Source organism: Geotrypetes seraphini, chromosome 5, assembly GCF_902459505.1.
Source record: "Geotrypetes seraphini chromosome 5, aGeoSer1.1, whole genome shotgun sequence".
Classification (NCBI taxonomy): Eukaryota; Metazoa; Chordata; class Amphibia; order Gymnophiona; family Dermophiidae; genus Geotrypetes; species Geotrypetes seraphini.
In genome coordinates this window covers 263,955,184-263,977,167 of record NC_047088.1, presented here as the reverse complement: position 1 = coordinate 263,977,167, position 21,984 = coordinate 263,955,184, and the positions used below count along the sequence as shown (strand labels likewise).

The 21,984-nt window shown below is 46.1% G+C and overlaps 1 protein-coding gene across 2 annotated transcripts in view; it reads right to left on the bottom strand.

The window, feature by feature from the left end:
* Positions 1-12,678: 12,678 nt before the first annotated feature.
* Positions 12,679-21,984, bottom strand: part of WNT6 (Wnt family member 6) — a 77,372-nt gene continuing 68,066 nt past the window's right edge. For both annotated transcript variants that reach the window (XM_033947329.1, XM_033947330.1), the window contains exon 4: positions 12,679-13,726. In XM_033947329.1, coding sequence (XP_033803220.1) covers positions 13,265-13,726 — 462 coding nt within the window. In that variant the 3' untranslated portion in view covers positions 12,679-13,264. The remainder of the gene's footprint in view (positions 13,727-21,984) is intronic.

Sequence of the window (21,984 nt, the reverse complement as noted above, 5' to 3'; positions counted from 1 at the left end):
TAGTGCAATGATGGTCTGGTGGCAGCCTATGTTTGCTTCTAAACACTTGAGAACTAATAGATTGTGGGTCTGAGCCCTATTTATTTATATAATGAGTATTTATATTTTGGATGCTGTGATGTAAGTATATTTATTGTGTATTATCACAGTTAAATATTATTATTTTTCCCTGGTTGTAGTGTTATACAAACATGATGGCAGATATTTATTTATTCAGTTTTCTATACCGTTCTCTCAAGGCTCAGAACGGTTTACATTAATCTATTCAGGTACTCAAACATTTTCCCCTGGTGGGCTCACAATCTACCTAATGGCAATGGGGGGATTAAGTGACTTGCCCAGGGTCACAAGGAGCAGCATGGGTTTGAACCCACAACCCCAGGGTACTGAGGCTGTAGCTTTAACCACTGTGCCACACAAATGGCCCATCCAGTCTGCTCATCCGCAGCAACCATTATTTCTTCCTCTCTGAGAGATCCCGCGTGCCCATCCCAGGCTTTCTTGAAATCAGACACAGTCTCTGTTTCCACCACCTCTTCCGGGAGACTGTTCCGAGCATCTACCACCCTTTCCGTAAAAAAAGTATTTCCTTAGATTACTCCGGAGCCTATCACCTCTTAACTTCAGCCTATGCCTATCACCTCATGCGCATTAATGCCACGTAGCTATTTAAACGTCTGCAGATGTTTTGGCTTGCCAGTGATGTCTGAAAAGAAATCATTTATAAATTAAGAATGAGACCCTAAGTCTTAAATATGCTGCCACACTTAGTCCCTTGGATAAAAGTCTGAATTGGGAAGGAATCAAAAAATAAGAAAGGATGAAAAAACTTTTTAAATAATGGACATCAGTATGAGCCCTTGATGGATAAACGAGAACTTTTGGCTCAGGCGGTATCTCATAGGTGACTAGCACCAGACCACAGTCTAAATGAGAACTGCCTCATACATCATTTAGTCCATTGTGAAAATAATGAACATGCGAATGAAATCACACTCCCTGAAAGAAAATTTCTCAGACTTGTGCACCAAGGGAGAAAGGTGAAAAAGGCACAAAATACATACACTCCCTAGAAACCAACCCAATAAATAGGACAATACAATCCTATATAATAAAAGGCTAACTCGCGCATGCGCACTCCTATTTGTGTGCTTCCATGATCAGTAGTTCCGTGGCCGCATGAGTGCGCATGCGCGAATCCCCAGCACTTCCCTACACTCGCCGGAAGGACTGGACTGTACGAGTCCCCAGCACAAGCGTGTGGCCGACCCAGGATCGTGAGAGGCTGCTTCGGGCTTTCTCCTGCAGTTGAGTCCCTCTGCCGCGTCACTGATGACGTCATCAATGATGCGACAGAGGGACTCAACCTCAGGAGAAAGCCCGAAGCAGCCTGTTTAGCGTGCTGCGTCTGCCAACGCTGGAGGGAAGTTTGATATTATAGTCATCTCGCTGGGAGAGAAGCGTCTGCCTCGGGTGCTTCAGGCAACAGCAGCGTTTACAATTTGCTGCTGTTGCTGGCTTCAGGCCTTCCTCTCTGGCCGGTCCTGCCTACTTCCTGTTTTCATGAAGACAGGACCGGCCAGAGAGAAAGACCTGAAGCCAGCAACAGCAATGAATTGTGAATGCTGCTGCTGACCAATGAAGTAGTTAAATGAGGAAAGAGAGCAGAGGGGGAGAGAATGGCTTGGAGGGAAGGAGGAAGGTATGCCAGACCAAGGGAAAAGGAAGGAGGAGATGGAGAGAGGCCATATGGAACAGAGAGAGAGAGGGCGGACACTGGATGGAAAGAGAAGAGAGGGGCAAGACAGAGGGTGAGCAGTAGATGGAAGGGGTAGAGAGAGGGAGACACACCGAATGGAAGTGTGGAGGACAGGGGGAGCAGACGTTGGAAGGAAGTGGGGAGGAGAAAGAAAAAAGGCCACATGCAGGATTGAGGGAAGAGGATAGAGTTAGAAATAAAGATAGACAGACAGAGCGCCAGGGAAAGACACAGACAGAAAGAATGACAGCGTCCAAAGAGAGAGAGACAAATTAAAAAAAACAAAACAGACAGACAGACATCTACTCTAGCACCCGTTAATGTAACGGGCTAAAACACTAGTACAATATAAAGTGCAAAGTGATCAGTAACCATATCTAAGGTCCTACAACAGCAGCAGAAACAGATCTAATCTAATCTTCTATGTCTGCGTCGCACATACCTAAGCAGGCTCAGGGCGACTTACAAAGGGAAGAGAGAGGAGAGAAGAGAGCAGGGAAGGAGAAAAGGGGAAACATGGGGCAAGGGAAGATCTGAGAAGTTTAAGCATCAAAGAGGCTGGTTTTCATGTTTTTCCGGAATGTGGTCTAGTTGGGTTCTGTTCTGGTCGTTTCAGCGAGGTCATTCCAGAAGTGAGATGAAGTAAAAATGTCCACAAATAGCAAAGACACATTCTTTTCACTTTTAATCTTATTAGGCCCATTTCCTTCATCAACCTGATCCATACACATGACCCACCCAACCTCGCCTACCATTCGTCCTTAGTTACCTTTCCACCTCTGTTATCCATGACTTCTGATTCTCCATTTCTCTGCACGCACTGATGTTCAGAACCATGGTTAGCTCCAGTGATAGACCGATGACCTGACATCCACCTCAAACTCAAACCCCAAATAAATAGTGCATTTTGAACGCTTGAAATTGCTGTAATTGCCTGAAGAAATCGATGAGGCACACTTTACAGGAGGGAAAGATTTTCCCTCTAGGTACAGAAATATAATCTTAAACCATCCGAGCAAAGCCTGTATTGAGGGAGATGTTCTTCCAAGGATGTTGCACCGAAAAGAGAAGCCATTGTCAAGGGAGCCCATTTTTCAAATTGATGCATTTGTTGCTGGATATAATTTACAGATCGATGTTATTCATATCACAGGTTAAGTTGGGGACTGAACAAAATGTTATTTGATGAGTAGCAAATTCCAGCTCCTTTTTCTATAATTTATATTCTGCTACTACTAATCATTTCTATAGCACTGGTGTACATTAAAACATTCACGAGACAGTCCCTGCTTACCTATCTAACCCATCCCCCTCCTGCTTTTTAGCACAGGCTGACACTGAATGCTCTGCGCTGTTCCTATGAGCGTTGGGAGCAGTGCGGAGCATTCAGCATGCTGGCCTGCGCTAAAAACTGCTATCACGGTTTTGTAAAAGTGTGTGTGTGTGTGTGGGGGGGGGGGGGGGGCGGTAAATTAGGATAGAAAACAGGCGGCCTAGTTTAAATAGAAAAGTGACATTGGTTCCGTAACTAAAGAGCGCTGGACATTGGCGCCGACAAAGAAGTGCTGACAATTGTACACAGAACATATGTGCACCGCTGGTCCCGCCACTTTAAAGCCTTACCATAAGCGCTATGAGGGGTTATGGGGGGAGCCCCCAGTACATGTAGAAGTCCTCACACTCCCATTGCTGGGGGTTTGGGGGGGGGACCTCCCCGCCCAAGTACACTGAAAACTTTCTTTTATCCATTCAGTTTTCGGTGCTCGGGAGTTTTTCAATGTAGTGGGGGGGTTCCCCCATATACCCCCCCCCCAATGGGAGTGCGAGGACTTGTACATGTAGTGGTGGGGGTCCCCCACACACCCCCTCAAAGCACTGAAATTTCAGGTTTAAAGCAGCGGGACCAGTGGCGTGCATACGCCCTGCATGCATTTGTTGGCGTGGCTTTGTCGGAAAACTTTTGTCCTGCGCTCAATTGACAGGTCACCCATCTGCAATAACCATTATCTCTTTCTCTCTCCGAGAGATCCTACGTGCCTATCCCAGGCCCTTTTGAATTCAGACACAGTCTCTGTTTCCACCACCTCTTCCGGGATGGACTTATATTCACTGGTTCTATTTAATCACATAGAGCTGCAAGATATAGGAATGAAATAAAGTTCCATCGATGGCTTCTGATGTTATCTGACAGCTGGGACTGCTAGAAAAGTGTGTGCTAAATCCAAAGAAATATCATAAATAAACCAGTTCCCTAATTACCCAAGAACATAAGAGTTGCTGTACTAGGAAAGACTGAAGGTCCATCATGTCCAGTATCCTGTTTTCAACATTGGCCAACCTGGGTCACAAGTACCTGCCAAGATCCCGAAGAGTGGAACAGATTTTATTCTGCTTATCCTAGGAATAAGCAGTGGATTTCCTCAAGTCCCTCTCAATAATGGCTTATGGACTTTTCTTTCAGGAAATTATCCAAACCTTTTTTAAACCCTGCTAAGCTAACTGCTTTCACCACATTCTCTGGCATTGAATTATATGTTAAGTGAAGAAATAGTTTAGTTTCATCACATGTTCCCTGGTCCCAGTATTTTTGGAAAAAGCATACAAGCAATTCACATCTACCCGTTCCACTCCAGTCAGTTTTTTATACACCTCTATCACAGAAATTCAGTGTCAGACATTAGAAACCATGAGAGGGGAGGGAAAGCAACAGTAGAAGTGGCATTAATAAAGAATGAAAAGATGGGCAAAGGGAACCAACAACAGGGAATGGTGATACAGCCAGAGCATTCATTCTCCCAAAAGAATTTAGGCTTCAGGAGCACATCAAACCACATCGCTAAAGATAAAGAGGTGAGACCTAAGGAGCATTCAAAACCACTGCGGAGAATTCCCAGTCAGTGACAAAGAGAGTAACAGAGCAGTGGGATCAGACCAAGCAGGAGCTGGAAGAGGGGCATGAATCACCCAAATGACCAAAAGAGGAGAATGAGCAGCACAAGGGAAGGTCAACTGCATGGAGACTGACATGAGCAAATACTTGGCGAGATAAGTCATGTTAAGGAACTGATGATATATTTTGACTGTGACAGTCAGCAGGTTAACCGGTCCCCTTAACTCTATCCATGACATCTTGTTTGTCTCTCTGTCTGTCTTGTCTGTTTAGATTGTGGGGAGAGTGTGGCGCAGTGAACCCTGAGGCTATGGTTCAAACCCACGCTGTTCCTTGTGACCCTGGGCAAGTCGCTTAATCCCCCCATTGCCCCAGGTACATTCGATAGATTGTGACAGACAGGGAAAAATGCTTGAGTTCCTGAATAAACTCATGTAAACCGTTCTGAGCTCCCCTCGGAGAACAGTATAGAAAATTGAATAAATAAATAGTGTGAAGAGTTTCAGCCTCTGATAACCAGAGCTGGTATTATGACATCATAATGACTCATTCCACCAATAAGAGCCAACCTCATCAGTGATGTCACAATGGCTGGACTGTCCTACACTTAGCTCACTTTTAATACATTTTGATTTCTAGAGAGGTGCAGTGGTTAAAGCTACAGCCTCAGCACCCTGAGGTTGTGGGTTCAAATCCCATGCTGCTCCTTGTGACCCTGGGCAAGTCACTTAATCCCCCAATTGCTCCAAGTACATTAAATAGATTGTGAGCCCACCAGGACAGACAGGGAAAAATGCTTGAGTACCTGAATAAACTCATGTAAACAGTTCTAAGCTCCCCTGGGAGAATGGGATAGAAGATTGATTGAATGAATGAATAAATATATTGATTTGTCATTGCATTAATAATAATAATAATAACTTTATTTTTGTATACCGCAATACCACAAAACAGTTCAGATCAAATTATGCAATGCAGGTGCAGAGAATAATTAACAATTATATGGTATAAACCAGTGAACAGTTACAAAATGATCCAATAATTGTTGCATGGGGGGTGCAACCGGGGAGGGGAAGGGTAGGGAGGGAGGCGGGGTTGGGTTGGGGTTGGGGCGGGGGTTAGAGGAATTTATCAAAGAGGTAAGATTTGAGAGATTCCCTGAAGGATTGATAAGTTGGGGCAAGAGAGATGAGGGTGGACAAGCAGTCATTCCATTTGCCAGCTTGGAAAGAGAGGGTTTTGTCGAAGAATCTTTTGTAGATGCATCCTTTTGGGGAGGGGTAGGCAAACAGGTGGGCATTGCGTGTACGGTTAGAGCCTGGGAAGGCGAAGTGGCGTGACAGATATATCGGGGCTGAGCCAGTTAAGGTTTTGAAGCAGAGGCAGGCAAATTTGAAGATGATCCTTGCTTCGAACGGTAGCCAATGAAGTTTTCTATAGAAAGGGCTGATATGGTCTGACTTTTTGAGGCCGTAGATGAGGCGGACGGCGGTGTTCTGGATGAGTCTTAGTCGTTTCATGGTTTTCTTGTAGGAGCCCAGATATATGATGTTGCAGTAGTCCAGGGAGTTTAGGATTAGGGATTGGACCAGCAAACTAGGTGGGGAAGTCAAAGTAATGTTTGATGGAACGGAGTTTCCAAAGGGTGGAAAAGCATTTTTTGACCTGGGCATTAGTGTGGTCTTCCAAAGTGAGGCATCGGTCCAAGATGACTCCGAGGATTTTTATAGTGGAGTTGATTGGATACGTTAAACCATTAAGTTGCAGGGTGGTGGACGATAGTTTGTGGTTTAGGACTTGCAAGGAAGAACTTAGTTTTTTCTGGGTTTAGTTTCAGTTTGAAGCGTGTGGTCCAGTTTTCTACCATGGTGAGGACAGTTGAGATGAATTGTTCTGTCTCATGTGACAGTGAGGTGATGGGTATGATGATTGTAATGTCATCTGCGTAAATATAGGATTTCAGGTTACGGTTCGATAACATGTGTCCCAGTGATGCCATGTAGATATTGAATAGTGACGGGGATAGGTTTTTTTGCTTCCTTTTCTTTGAACAGCCCAAGATACTAAAGGAGAGACATGAGGAATCCAAAGCACTATGACAGGGGCCAGCAAGAAAAAGATTTTTCTTTTTCTTTAATTTGTTATTATTATTTGCTAAAGCTTCCCAGTGGAAGCTGGAGTAGCCAACAATATTATATGGGCTCTAGAAAGGGGTGAGGATGGGGTATCTTTTTCTTCTTTGCATGTTAACATAACATAACAAGTCTTTTCTACACCGCATAACCAGTAAGTTCAATGCGGTTAACAAATATTTAAAAAGACAATATAGATTAGGAAGATTTGGTTAGTTACCAAACAGATATGTCTTCAGTTGCTGTTGAAAATGTTATGATATTATGGAAATGACAGGAAAAGAGAGGGGCCTGGGTAGGAGCAGCAATGTCCAGAGTTTTGGCTGTGGGTGAGCTCTCCTGCCACGCTCAGGGAGAGTCAGGGAAATCTAGCAAAGAAAGATTAAGACCAACAACTTGAGTAGCAGCAGTGAATGATGTGTTTTATTTCATTATGGAACAGACTAGTCTTATAGCCCGTTATATTAACGGGTGCTAGAATATATGTGTGTGTCTGTCTTTTTTATTTTTTCTCTCTCCTTAGCCGCTTTCTGTATTTCTGTCTTTTTTTTTTTCCTTGGCTGTCCACTACCACCCCTTGCCTGCTCCCCCTGTCCATTCTCCCTTCCTTTTACCTCCCCTGTGTCCTCCACCACCCCATCACTGCTCACCTTATCCAGCAGAAGCCCTTTTCCCTTTGTTTTACCTCCCCCTGTCCATCATCACCTCCTTCCTGCTCCCCCTGTCCAGCAGTAGGCCTGTCTTCATTTTTCTGCCCCCCTCCCTGTTCATCAGCACCTCTTCCCCTGTCCATCAACCCCTTTTCTGCCCCTCCATTTCCGTGTGTTGCAGCATTTCCCTCCCACCCCACTTCCCTGTGCAGTATTTTCCTCCCCCCCATACCTTCCTCCTGAACTCCATGCCCTACTTATGAAGACATCCGCCTCGGGGGGGGGGGGGAGGAAGAGAGAGAGAGAGCTTTGGGCAGCCAGCAGCCGCCGCGGCCGATATCCGACTCGGGGGAGGGGGAGGAAGAGAGAGAGCGAGTTTCGGGCGGCCAGCAGCCGCCGCGGCCGACATCCGCCTCGGGCCGCCGCGGCCGACATCCACCTCAGGGAGGGGGAGGAAGAAGACCGTAAGCCGCGCATGCGCACTTCCTAGCTACAGCTCACGGAAAACGGACGCATGCATAGGAACTGCGCATGCGCGGATTACCGTTTTATTATATTAGATAACACTTCGCTACTCTAAAGAGAGTCACAGATATACTCAGCCAACAGACATTCCCAGTCCTACTTGGGACATGGGTTGGCCACCGTTGGAAACAGGATAATGAACTTGATGGACCTTCGGTCTGTCCCAGGATGGCAATTCTTATAGTCCAGTGGAAAGATGCACCTATAGCTTTTTCTTCATGATCAGTTCTGCTCATTTGCATAGGAAACTCTACTTTTTCCTGCTTTATTGAAGGCTACTGGACATACGGATGTGTCTAGCTTATTTCTTCTTTCCATGAGCAGCTGCCTTAATACAGAAATAAAGCAGTACAAACAGGAACAACATTATTGTGGGGGCCTCAAAGCACTGACCTACCTGGCATGTTTCTGTTTATGACACAGTTCCCAGAACTTACTGGGATCGAGGGGTCCTCACCCATCATCAAGCATGTCATTCTCCCATTCTGCCAGCCACCTAAACCCAAGCCGTCAGGAATCAGCTCAGTTTCTAAACCCACATCTCAGAGCTGACTGCCATCTGCAGGCCCCCTTTTGGGTGTTGTGTTTTTAATCCCAGAGTACTTCAGATTAGACACTGATGGGCTAGGAGTGGATTCAAGAACCCCCTGGTGACCTGTGGCTAGTTAAGACAGGTTGTTCACCCTCTCCAAGGTAGAGAGAACGAGAGGGCACTCTCTAAAGTTAAAAGGGGATAGATTCCGTACGAACGTAAGGAAGTTCTTCTTCACCCAGAGAGTGGTGGAAAACTGGAACGCTCTTCCGGAAGCTGTTATAGGGGAAAACACCATCTAGGGATTCAAGACAAAGTTAGACAAGTTCCTCCTGAACCAGTACGAACGCAGGTAGGGCTAGTCTCAGTTAGGGCACTGGTCTTTGACCATAGGGCCGCCACGTGAGCGGATTGCTGGCCACGATGGACCACTGGTCTGACCCAGCAGCAGCAATTCTTAGGTTCTTGGTATGCACCATTTTTCCAACCTTGGCACAGGGCCACTAAAAGAATTCCACAGGACAAGCAGGGAGGCAGGTACATAAGTTACATAAGAACCGCCATCTCCGGATCAGACCTTCGGTCCATCAAGTCTGGCGATCTGCACATGCGGAGGCCCAGCTAGGTGTACACAACTGTGTACACCTGGCTGGAACTTGACCCCAACTTTACTCAGAAGATTTGAATATATAGGGTGCAGTCCCCCCAAATATACAAAAATGCAGAGTAGATCAGCTGTGCTAGAATACTGCGTATGGTTGAGCGTTGCTGAATAAGCGTGACCTCCAAGTCCGCTGATTCAGCAGCGCTCAACCCTACCCAGTACAGTATTCTGTTTTGCTTATCAGCATATCATCCTTTGTGGTACAAAGTGCTCTGGACCCCGGAAGAAGGTCTTTCCTGACCGAAACACGGTCCCACAGTTGTTTTCTTCATAAGGCAAGGTCTGCCACGGCATAAGTAATGCACTTCAAACCCAGCCATGATCTTTGGCTTGTTCTTGCCTCTGATCTGTCTGTGTTCAAACAAGGGGGCTGGGAATTCATCACGTTTGTCCGCTTACCTTTTGAAGGAAGCTGCCCCACATAAACATCTCACTACAGCTCCCTTATAGGTCATGGTGAGCCCCCCAGAATCTAATAGACCTACCAACCACCCCCTTATGGCTGCGGGAGCCACTTACATGGCAATACAAAAGGGTTTTGGGAGAGTGCACATGTTTCACCATGAATTCAGTGATTAGAGTGGCTTATGGGCCGGGGTCCTCCTATCCATGGTTCACTAACCCACCCCCAAGACCACTTAAGCCACCTCTGAGCAGCTCTACTAGCTTTCCTATGCCAGGCTGCCAGGTGCTGTTGTTCTGGAGGCAGATATGTAAAGTTGTTATTATGATTTTTATGGGGGTGGGGGGGGGGACAGTGGTGACTGGGGCAGTGTGTGGGGGTCTGTACTTTGTGTCTGCAGTGGTTATCTGGTCACTTTGGATACCTTTTGTGGACTTAGACCTGGTTTTAGATGGCCTAAGTCACAACGTCCAGGTTCCATCTAGGCAGTGTTGTAAAACTTTCGGTTATACATGCAGTACGACAAAGTCTAGGACGGCCCACGTCCCGCCCAAATCCCGCCCTCACCACTCCTCCTAAAACGCCCCTTTTAGCTCTGGTCGTTCAGCAGAACTGTGAAGGCCTAAGTTGTTTTTAAATACGTCTAAAACCCTGTTCAATTATCGGCACTTGGACGACTTTTGTTCCTGATCATCCAAGTGCCGATTTAGGCCGTTTCGATGATGAGCCCCTTAGAATTTATGATTAGTGTTTCATCAATTTTTAATAAACTTGGAATTTACTGGCTAAATTTTATTCAGGCAAATTGTTGCAGAGAATTTAGCCATGGAAAGCAGAGCGCTACGGCATTACGGGGGCTCAGGGAAACGTCAGCCCACCAACACTGATATTCAGCAGCGCTCAGCTAGATTTAGGGCTCCTTTTACGAAGGTGCGCTAGCGTTCTTAGTGCACACACCGGATTAGCGTGCGCTAGCCGAAAAGCTACTGCCTGCTCAAGAGGAGGCGGTAGCGGCTAGCATGCGCTATTCCACGCGTTCAGGCCCTAACGCGCCTTCGTAAAAGGAGCCCTTAGTTGTTCAAGAGAAATGAGTGTCTTAAAGCGAAGCAAATAGCATTTTCTCCTTCAGTAAGAGAGGACTGAGCGCTGCTCAATGTCTGTCTGGATATTGTTATGTGGATAAACCAGTATTGCGGCTGACTTCCTCGCTCAGCTGATCTTAGAAGACTGACCTCCAGGTGACTGGGGCTTATCTTTTCAGAGGGCAACGCCTTTGGACTGTGGGAACAGGCTGTGTAAGCAGGTAGCAATGTCTAACTTCCAGCTAAGGTCTAGCAGAGGCCACATAAAAGCCTTTATGCAATGCGTATATTGATATTTTCTGGCTATTCACTGTCCTTAAGGAATGACGTGGCAGAAGGAGACAAAGTAAGAACTCCAACCTGTAAATTATGAAATGTTAAAGTAAATTTTTGGTTCATGTTATGGATCTCGGTGGACATCGCTTTGATTAGAAGCGGTTTATAAATCTTTTAAATAAATCAAATAAATAGTTTGAGAGTAGGTGAAAGTGTCTTTGCCCACCTTCCAATGGGACAGACTCAAGAACAATGTCAGAAAATGTTATTTTTCATGGAGAGGGTGGTGGAAGCCCTGAACGCTTGATCCAGAGAAGAAAGTGCGTGCAAAACCAGTGAGGAATTCAAAATGGAGTGGGAGAAACACAGAGGTTTCGTAGAAGCAAAAGGACAGATGTGAGGGGAGTGCGTGGAGAGGCCGTTAGAGACCAAAATAGCCGTGTCCGACTTCATCTCTTGATTGAGCTGCATAGAACCCTAGAAAGCAGTGGTGAAATGTTCAGAGGTCAGATGGGGGTCATAAGGGAAAGGGCGATAGGTGTCAGGCTCCATAGGGGAATTCATAAGTTCATCTACCCAAAGGAGACCAATAGCCACTGGATCCACCTTGGCTTGTTTTGGGCCACAAGGGCCTGTTATCTGCCTTCAGTATTTTGGGGCTCCGGAATGGGGCTAGGGGGGCTGCAGCTCCCACAAACTGTGCCCTCAGCAGCTGCCATTGGTCTTACGTTTTCTGTATGAAAGTAGTGTGCTATCCTATTTTTAATGGCACTTTTAAAAATTATTATTTTAGCTTATTGATGTATTTTACTGTATACCACCTTGAATTGTGCTGCAACTAAGACGGTATATCAAGTTTAATAAATAATAAATGACTCCAGAGGTTGTGGTGACAGCGGATAGCGTAGCTGGTTTTAAGAAAGATTTGGACAAGTTCCTGGAGGAAAAGTTCATAGTCTTTTATTAAGACATGGGGGAAGCTACTACTTGCCCTGGATCAGTAGCATGGAATGTTGCTACTCTTTGGGGGTTCTAGAATCTTGTTACTCTCTAGGATTCCGGAATCTTGCTATTCTTTGAGATTCTGCATGGAATGTTGCTAGTCTTTGGGATTCTAGAATCTTGTTACTCTCTGGGATTCCGGAATCTTGCTGTTCTTTGAGATTCTGTATGAAATGTTGCTACTCTTTGGGGTTACTCTCTGGGATTCCGGAATCTTGCTATTCCTTAAGATTCTGTATGGAATGTTGCTACTCTTTGGGGTTCTAGAGTCTTGTCACTCTCTGGGATTCCGGAATCTTGCTATTCCTTGAGATTCTGTATGGAATGTTGCTACTCTTTGGGGTTCTAGAGTCTTGTTACTCTCTGGGATTCCGGAATCTTACTATTTTTTGAGATTCTGTATGGAATGTTGCTACTCTTTGGGATTCTAGAAACTTGTTATTTTCTGAGATTCCGAAATCTTGCTATTCTTTGAGATTCTATATGGAATGTTGCTACTCCTTGGGTTTTGGCCAAGTACTAGTGATTTGGATTGACCAACGTGAGAACGGGCTACTGGGCTTGATGGACCATTGGTCTGACCCAGTAAGGGTGTTCTTATGTTCATGACACCTTTAGTCCCAGGGATGTGAACACACCTGTTCCCTCCTCTCCCTATAAACCTGTGGCCAGGAGGGAGTCTAGTGTCCCTAGACAGTCCAGTCAATAATTCCCCCTTTTGCCTACTCCCCCACCCCTTATAAAAAAACAAAATCTGATCTTACTGTTTAAATAGATTTATTAGTAGTAGTAGTAAAAAAAAGCACAGTTTTCACTTGGGCCCTATCTGAGAAGCCTCAGGTGCTACAGAAGTTGTAATAACAGTAATTATTATTATAGAAAACCATCCAAGATTCAGTCCCTCAGAGCTTTTTCTGTGGTTTTCTAATGATGAGGCCACATGTTGGATTCAGTGGCCCTGGGTGGATACGAAGAGCTCCCTGGAACTAGAACCCCACCCCTCTGCTCTCTGAGGCAGTGGCCGTGAGCAGAACCCGCAGAAATCCCACTGTTACCCCAGTGCAGAGGACTCCAGAAGGCGATGAGATGGAAAGCCTGCACCCTGGTGTTGACACAGTTCAGCCTCGAATGCATACCCTACGGTTGCTACTGACACAGGCTGCTCCCCCACCCTCGTACAGTACAGACCCTCAGCACTGTGTGGGCGCTGGCACCCATGCTCGTCACTGGGGAGATGCTACAGTGGGGAGTTGACAAGTGGAAGAGCTAAGGGTTACTCTTCTCCCCCCCACCACCACCAGTTTCCCCCGACCTCCTGACCTCCTTCTGTCAGATCTACGGCCTCCGCTTCACAGACACAAGCTGACTTCCTTGTGAACAGTACATTTTTTGCACTGTACGACACAGCACCAGTGGAAGCGGCACAAGCAGTTCTCCTGGAAGACCACGGCCTCCTCTCGGTGGCCCCTGCCGCAGCACAGCAGGTCGCAGCCACCCAGGTCCATGGCTGTGCTGTTGCAAGCCCTGCCGCGGGTGCCCAGCGAGCCTGTCTTTCTGTTGGCATTGCAGAAGTCCGGGGAGTCGGCGGAGTAGATGAGGTCCTGCTGGTCAGGCGGCTTGATGCTGTGCCCCACGGGGACGAGAGTCTTTCCGTCGTTGCCCCCCATCACTTTGATAGCTCCGTTGAACCTCTCCAGGAGCTGGTCGCCGACCTCGCGGAAATGAGGCATTTTCTTCCAGCAGGTGGTGAGGGTGCAGGAGCCGGACAGACCGTGGCACTTACACTCCGTCCGCATGTGATTCTTCAAGGCCTGGAGTGAGGAGAGAAGCAGGAAGGGGGGGGGGGAAGACAGATCACTGGGTGAGATAGCATCAGGAGGAATTCACCTGGCTTCCCCTGCAGGCGGACCCAGGGTCCAAGGAATGTTGCTGAGGAGACCCAGAGCCGGGGCTTCAGGCTAATTAATCCATGATTAATGGAAGGCTCTTGTCTGGCCCTTCTCTTTAATTAAAATACCTTTGAGTGCTAGGCAGGGGAAGTGCCAGGCCAGATACGCATCAAGGTTATTTATGTTGCAGCTAATTCCTGGCCCAGCTGTGGGTCTCTGGTGTTTCAGTGTGTGGTTCTGAGTTGTTCTCTTCCCGCCTTTCCATGGTGGTGTGTTTCTGTGTCTCTCTCTGTGATTCTGTGTGCGCATGTGAATGTGGTTTGGCTCAGCTACATTCTATCACGGTACGTGTGGCCATCTCTGTGCTTTTCTGAGTGGGCGAGTGGTCATGTGTGCGTGACTCTATAATTATATGTCTGCTTCCTTCTCAGCTTTTTTGAGTGTATTTTTCTGACGCTCTGTGTATGTTTCTGTGATCTATGGCTCTGTGTGTGCATGTGTGCCTTGGTGGTTTTGTGCACCTTTCTCTGTGTTCACAACTATGTGTAAGGTCTACCTACAGTTCTGTGTGTGTCTCTCTTTCCCTTTCTGTGACCTTGAGTGGGTGCTTCTCTCTGAGTGATGGTGGTGTGTGTGTGTTATCCACCCACATGTACATTTTCTCTGTATATCCTGTGTGCATGCCAGGTTCTCCATGTGTGGGTGTGTCCTGAGGAATCAGAAGGCCCCTCCCCATGGGCTCTGTCTGTTGCTCTGCCATGAGTTACCGTCCTTCTCTATTGCAGCGATTCTCAGGCTACATCCAGCCAGTCAGGTTTTCAGGATATCCACAAGGACTATGGAGGAAATAAATCTGCATGTGTTACCTCCCTAGTATGCAAATCTCTCTCATGCATATTCACTGTGTATATCCTGAAAACCTGACTGGCTAGGTGCACCCTGAGGACAAGATTGCATTGTGCTGCTGTACTCAGCGCCCCCCACCCTCCCCCGCCCCCCTCCTGCCACACGCCTGTTCCCATACCCGTACCTCATTAACGTTCACGGCGCAAGAAACAACCCCAACCTGCTGCTCGCACCAGCTTCGGCTCTTCCTAGGTGCGAGTCCAGGAAGTGACATCAGAGGAAGGGCCGACGCTGGCACGAGCAGCGGGTTGGGGTTGTTTCTCGCCCCGTGAACATTAAAGTATGAGGGAAGGGGCGGGGAAGAAGCAGGGGGCGGAGAGGAGGGCGGGTTCTGGCGCCCCCATCATGATGACACCCGAGGCAGACTGCTCCCCCCCCACCCACACACACACACTTTAGTATACCACTGGCTGTAGTGCACTGGGAGCTTCAAGAAGGAAGAACTATTTTCTGTCTGTCTGTCTTTATCTGAATGTTATTTGACTGGCATCAAACACATCATGGCGGCATTGTTAGCACTAGGCAGACCCAGGCAGGGGTGTCTAAGGCAGGGGTGTCGAGTTTTCAGGATGTCTCCAATGAATATGCATGAGATCCATTTGCATGTACTGTGTAGTAAGGGGAGGGGGGATCGCCTCCTTCACCCCCACCCCCCACCAGACCTCTAGCTCATTGCCGGCGTGAGCATCAGCTCCAATCTACTGCTCGTGCCGGCCTCAGCGCTCCTCTCTGATGGTACTTCCCGTGCCAGGACCAGGAAGTGACATTAGAGGGAGAGCCGACACCGGTGCAAACAGCAAGTTGGAGATGCTGCTTGCGCCGGAGAAGCGAAACAGTTACGGGGAAGAGAAGGGGCGTGGGTGCAGCAGGAGGGGGCGAAGAGGGCAAAGGGAGCGCCTCCCACCCTTGCTACACCAGTGACTGCCTCCATTATATGCAAATAGATCTCATGCATATTCATTGGGGAAATCCTGAAAACACAACTCGTCCAAATCCAGTTAACCCAGTAAGAGAGCCTCTTGCCCAGTAAGCTGGCACAGAGCAGGCCCTGAAGTAATGGTCACTGGCACATGCCCTGGCAGAGCTTCTGAATCTTCCCTTTGACCGCTAGAGCCAGCCATTGTGTGGGTGGTCTGGGGGTGGCATCAGTGCGGAATCAGCTGGCTAAATAGGAGCACAGAGATAGAAGTCCTGTCTTAGTCCAATTTAACTTCTCTGATTAAGGGCTAAATAGATCAGCATTTATCTGGTTAAATGCCAGCTGTCTGCACATACCCAGATATGTAATGCTGGTACCTGGATCTGGACTGGGTATAATATTATTGGCGGCAGACAGCATTTATAGCCAGATGAATATTATCCCCTATAAAAATCATAAATAAAGAAAAAAAATCAAGAAAAACACGGAGATAAAAACACATTTAAAACAGAGAAAAAACACAATAGGTTAGGGATGAGAAACACCACGAGCATATCCGTATAACGCAAAATATGGTAAAGAATAATGGTGAGGGAAGAGACAGGAAGTCATCAACTGGGACAGATGTAATTGTCCCTGACAACGTCACAGAAGCAGTGAAGATGCGAGGGCGGATTTAAATGTCCAGTGTGGGGTTTAAACTCAAAGATCGCTGGGGAACGAGTTCCAGACAGATGATGCTAAACCCAGGAAGCCTCGATGCAAGATGCAAGCAGGCAACAGGCAGATGTTGCTCGGCCAATCAAATTTGGATAAGAACTGTCAGGGCCTTCAGGGGGTTAGAGAATCCCCGATGTACTGAGACTGGAGTCGGTTCAGAGAATGGCCACCCGGATGGTCTCGGGACTCAAGGATCTCCCGTACGAAGAACGGCTAAACAAATTACAGTTATACTCGCTCGAGGAGCGCAGTGAGAGGGGAGACATGATCGAGACGTTCAAGTATCTTACGGGCCGCATCGAGGCGGAGGAAAATATCTTCTTTATCAAGGGTCCCACGGCAACAAGAGGGCATCCATGGAAAATCAGGGGCGGGAAACTGCGGGGTGACACCAGGAAATTATTTTTCACTGAAAGGGTGGTTGATCACTGGAATAGTCTTCCACTGCAGGTGATTGAGGCCAGCAGTGTGCCTGACTTTAAGGCCAAATGGGATCGACACATGGGATCTATTCACAGGGCAAAGGTAGGGGGAGGGTCATTAGGGTGGGCAGACTGGATGGGCCGTGGTCCTTATCTACCGTCTATTTCTATGTTTCTATGACCCAAGAGCCCTTTACGTTTTGGTTGATGCAATTTGACTGGTTAAGGAGGGCATCTACTCAACCAATCAAAGTGCATCAAGCAAAAAGTGAATTTAAAAAAAAAAAGCGCATGGGCTTCACTGAATATCCTGAAAGCCCTCACTACACATCACTGGCCTCAGGCCACCTCACTAGACACTGGCCTCCTCCTCCTTTCCACTTCAAATGCCACCATAATATCGTAGGTCTCCCACCATACGAAAAGGTCACTTAACGTAGAGTAACTCAAATGTAAGTGTTTAAAAACAGTGTCTCAAACAGGTCCAAAAGGAACTTAGGCCCCCATGGAAGTTGCATGCGCCATTTTGGATTAAGCTATGTGGTGGTATTTTTCTTATTTCTATGACTCTGCATTATACCATGACTAGAGACTATGGATAATACATTATTACTCATTAGGATTTATTTACCACCTTTTTGAAGGCATTCACTTGAGGCGGTGTAGAGCAAGAATAAGTCAGACCTAAGCAGCAGTAAAAATAGTCAACTAACAATACAAAGTTTGGCACAATGTCAACACAACGCGTGATAAGACATTTTAATAGGCAGCACAGGATGTAAACAGAGAAGGATAATTTAGATTGGAGCAGTGGCCTAGAAAGGGGGCGGGGGAGGGGGGCGCAGACTGGCCTGGGCACCATCTTGGCAGGGGCACCGGTGCCTCCCTGCTCGATGTCGTGGGACCAAGACGTGACGTCAGAAGGGAGCCAAGGCCGACACGAACAGGAAGTGGAAAATGCTGCTTACACCGGTGAACATTTCATGAGGTGTGTGGGGAGGGGAGGGGGCATTTAGCAGTGTACCCGGGCGCTTCCCTTCCCTCGCTACGCCACTGGGTAGGAGAGAGAGTAACAGAGCTTAGAAAAATAAGAGACTAATTTGAAGAAAGTTGCACATGAGGCCAGACAGGTGCTTGGGTACAAGTCCTGCTACAATAGGTGCAGCCAAGTGTCACTCCCTGTGTGTGTGACTAGCAAGTTAGTTAGTTCTTCCATTAAAGGCCTGGTTGAAGAGCCAAACTCTCACCTGCTTCCTGAAATAGAGACAGTCTTGTGTTAAGCGAAGTCTTTCAGGGAGTGCATTCCAGAGTGTGGGGGCTACTCTGGAGAAGGAAGAAGGGTCGGTGTGTGTGCGTGTGTGTTGAGGGACGGGGATTACACAAGTACAGTACATTACACCATAAATAAAGACGGGGGGAGGTATTTACAATATGATACATTATCCTATAAGAAGAGCGGAGTGTATTAACCAATCAGAAGGTATATTACACTATGCAATTATTTTTGAAGCAGATAGATACCTCAAAATGGCCAAAAAAACACCCATCCAGCTGCCAAAAACATCCAAATCACAATTTTTGAAAGGAAGAATGTGTACGGTTTACACTGCAGCTCACCCAAATAGCAAGGGGGAGTGTTGGAGGCATGTTTTGGGTAGGACCAGGATGGGCCCAAAATTAGGACATCTTTCAACAGAACGGGAAGACACATCCAGGGCATACGAGAAGGACGTTTTTATTGAGATCTGTTTCAATCGTGTCCATAGAAAATCTGTGAGCGCCTCTCCTCGAATGTTGAGTGATGGCTCCCGCGTTCAGCTTACGAGGGAACGTAGGTTTCGAGTATTGTGGCCATTCCTAACAGAGCAGCAAGCAAGTGTGAGGAGTAGCCTTGTGGTCAGTGCAGTGGACTTTGAACAATGGGACCAAGGCGTAACTCCCACTTTAACGCAATAGCGGTTATTAGCGCAGGGAGCCATGCTGAATGCTCCAATGAGCGCCGGGAGCAGCGTGGAGCATTCAATGCGACTCCCTGCCCTAATAACCGCTATCGCGGTGTAGTAAAAGGAGGGGTTATTTCTGTACAAATACGTAAAACCTCCTGGAACTCAGAAATATCTATTGTACCTGAATTTATAAGACGCCTACAAGCGTGATGGCTATTGTAATGGTGTTCCTTTAGGTACAGTAGGGTTTTATCTGTTCCTAGAGGCTCACAATAACCTATAAGAGAATTAAGGTGGGATTTGCACCTGGGCCCAATTGTTTAAAGTCCACTGCACTAAGCACTAGGCTGCCTCTTTGCTACACAGGGCTTTTTGTGTACTCATTTCTGTGCAAATGATGCCAGGCAGACATTTTTGTGCCTGCTTTTTTGGCATTCCCGATTTTGCACTTTGCATTTTGGAAAATGGCTGTTCATTTTGGATGTTTGCAAGAACGTCTTTCTCATGTATTTTCAAACAGTGATTTTCCTGCTCAAAAATAGCTGTGAGAAAATTGAGAATAGTGCCGAGTATGGCCGTCCGTCTGATATTTGGACTGAAGAAAAGTGATCATGTCAGTCCTTATTATCGACTATTGCATTGGCTACCAGTGGAAGCATGAGTAATATTTAAATTTTCATGTGTTAAGTTGGTTTGGGGATCGGCCCCTACCTACCTTTTAACTCATTTTGCGCTATATAACTCTGCAAGGATAACCAGGAATTGTAACTTATTTGCATACCCAAAGATCTTAGGCTGCAAATATAGGTCTTTTCTAGATACGATGTTTGCATTTCAAGCAAGAAAACAACAATCCTGGTTGGGTAATTATATTGGAGGAGCCATGCTGTCTTATGGTGCATTTCGAAAAGAAATCAGGACTATACTATTTGATAAATTTATCTCCTTATTCAAAGTTTTATTCATAACTTAAAAAGTTGACTGTCTTTTTTAGCTAACATGTTGTATTTACTCCATTAATATTTTGTATTTCGCTGATTGTCCAGTTTCTTTTGTGTAAACCACCTAGAATTCATTTGATTGTGGCGATATAGAAGAATAAAGTTATGTTATGTTATGTAAGATGGGAATTTTTGGACATTATAAGTGAGATGTCTCAATTCTGACTTGGATGTTCTTTCAAAAATGTCGCTCCACAAGTAGACTATGAGATATTTAGGTTCTGGATGGTGTATTACACAGTGTGTGATTTTCACCTGATAGCTGATTCATTATATCAAGATTAGAGCGTGGGGTGCTTACATTGTGGATAATAAATTATGACGACAAACAACGGGAGAAGAATCTCCACAATCCAATCAAGAATGAACCAACCGACAGTGGAGATGTTCAAACATACATGTAGATTTATTTCAAAACTTTGAGCAATTGTGCGATGGCTGGACACGCACGTGTTTCGGCCTACGTGGTCTGCTTTAGGAACCTTATTGTTAATCAACTATGACTTGCGGAATAACATATATCATGGATAAACATCCGCAAAAAGCAAACTTATGAAGAGGAACTCTCCTTATCTGTGCGGAGACTACGCAAGAGAGTTCTTCCTCATAAGTGTGCTTTTTGAGGATGTTTATCCATGATATATGTTACTCCGCAAGTCATAGTTGATTAACAATAAGGCTCCTGAAGCAGACCGCTTAGGCCGAACCACGTGCATGTCCAGCCATCGCACAATCACTCAAAGTTTGGAAATGGATAATAAATTATAACATGAGTAGAGTGTGGGTGGGTGGGTGGGTGGGTTGGGAGGTTACCAGGCAGATGAGGCTTATTCCACAACTCGAGTGGATTATACCATGAGTAGAAAGTGGGGAATTCATACTGCAGATGGTATATTATACCAGTGTGGGATATTCACCAGGAAGCTGATGCATTACACTATGAGCATACAGCAGAGTATTTACTATTCACATGGTACATTACACAATGAGTAGAGTATGAGGTATTTATATTGTGCATTGTCCAGTGTTTACCAGGCGAGTGCTGCATTATATAAAGCAAGTATTGTACCTTGAGTAGAGTGTGGGATATTTGCAACACAGAGTGTGATCATCCAATAATAATTAGTGTGGGAGTTATTCACATCACTCTTTGTGCATATGCTGGGTGACCAAAGAATTCGATAGAGGGAGAGCGCTAGATGTGGTTTATTTAGATTTTAGCAAAGCCTTTGATACACACAGGCGTGTAATAAATAAACTGAGTGCCCTCGGGATGGACCCCAAAGTGAGAAATTGGGTTAGGAATTGATTGCGTGGAAGGTGAGAGAGGATAGTGGCAAATGGGGCTCACTCTGAGGAAAGGGATGTCACCAGTGGTATGCCACATGGTTTGGTTAATGGGCCTGTTCTTTTTAATATTTTTGTAAGCAACATTGCCAAAGGGCTGTCTGGCAAGATTTGCCTCTTTGCGGATGATACCAAAATATGCAATCGACACTCCTGTTGATGTGGATAACAAGACTGGCCTAGCGAATCTTGAAGAATTGTCTGAAATCTGGCAGCTAAAATTTAATACTACGAAATGCAGGGTAATGCATTAGGGCTACAAAAATCCAAGGGAACAGTACAGTTTAGGGGTGAAAAACTTTTCTGCACAAAAGATGAGCAAGACTTTGATGCGATCATAAGTGATGATCTTAAGGTGGCCAAACAAGTTGAAAAGGTGACGGCGAAAGCTAGAAGGATGTTAGGTTGCATAGGGAGAGGTTTGGCCAGTAGGAAAAAGGAGGTATTGATGCCTCTGTATAAGACTGGTGAAACCTCATTTAGAATATTGTGTACAATTCTGGAGGCCTCACCTTCAAAAAAATATAGAAAGAATGGAGTCAATCCAGAGGAAGGCTACTACTACTACTACTACTATTTATCACTTATAGAACGCTGAAAGGCGTATACAATGCTATATATTTTGACATTTAATAGACAGTCCCTGCTTGGAAGAGGTTACAATCTAACTTGGACAGACAGATATGACATTACATGACATGACATTAGTGACTTTTATTCCGCCATTACGTTGCGGTTCAAGGCAGATTTCCAGAAGAGTTACAGAGTTGAGCGGGTTACTTCGGGGGACTGAAGTGCTTCCTGCGGAGTTAGTTTGTCTTGATGGATTTCTTGAATAGCAGGGTTTTTATTTCTCCTCTGAAAGTTTTGTAGTCTGGTGTCGTGATCGGTAGATTGGAGAGTTGGTGGTCTAGTTTCG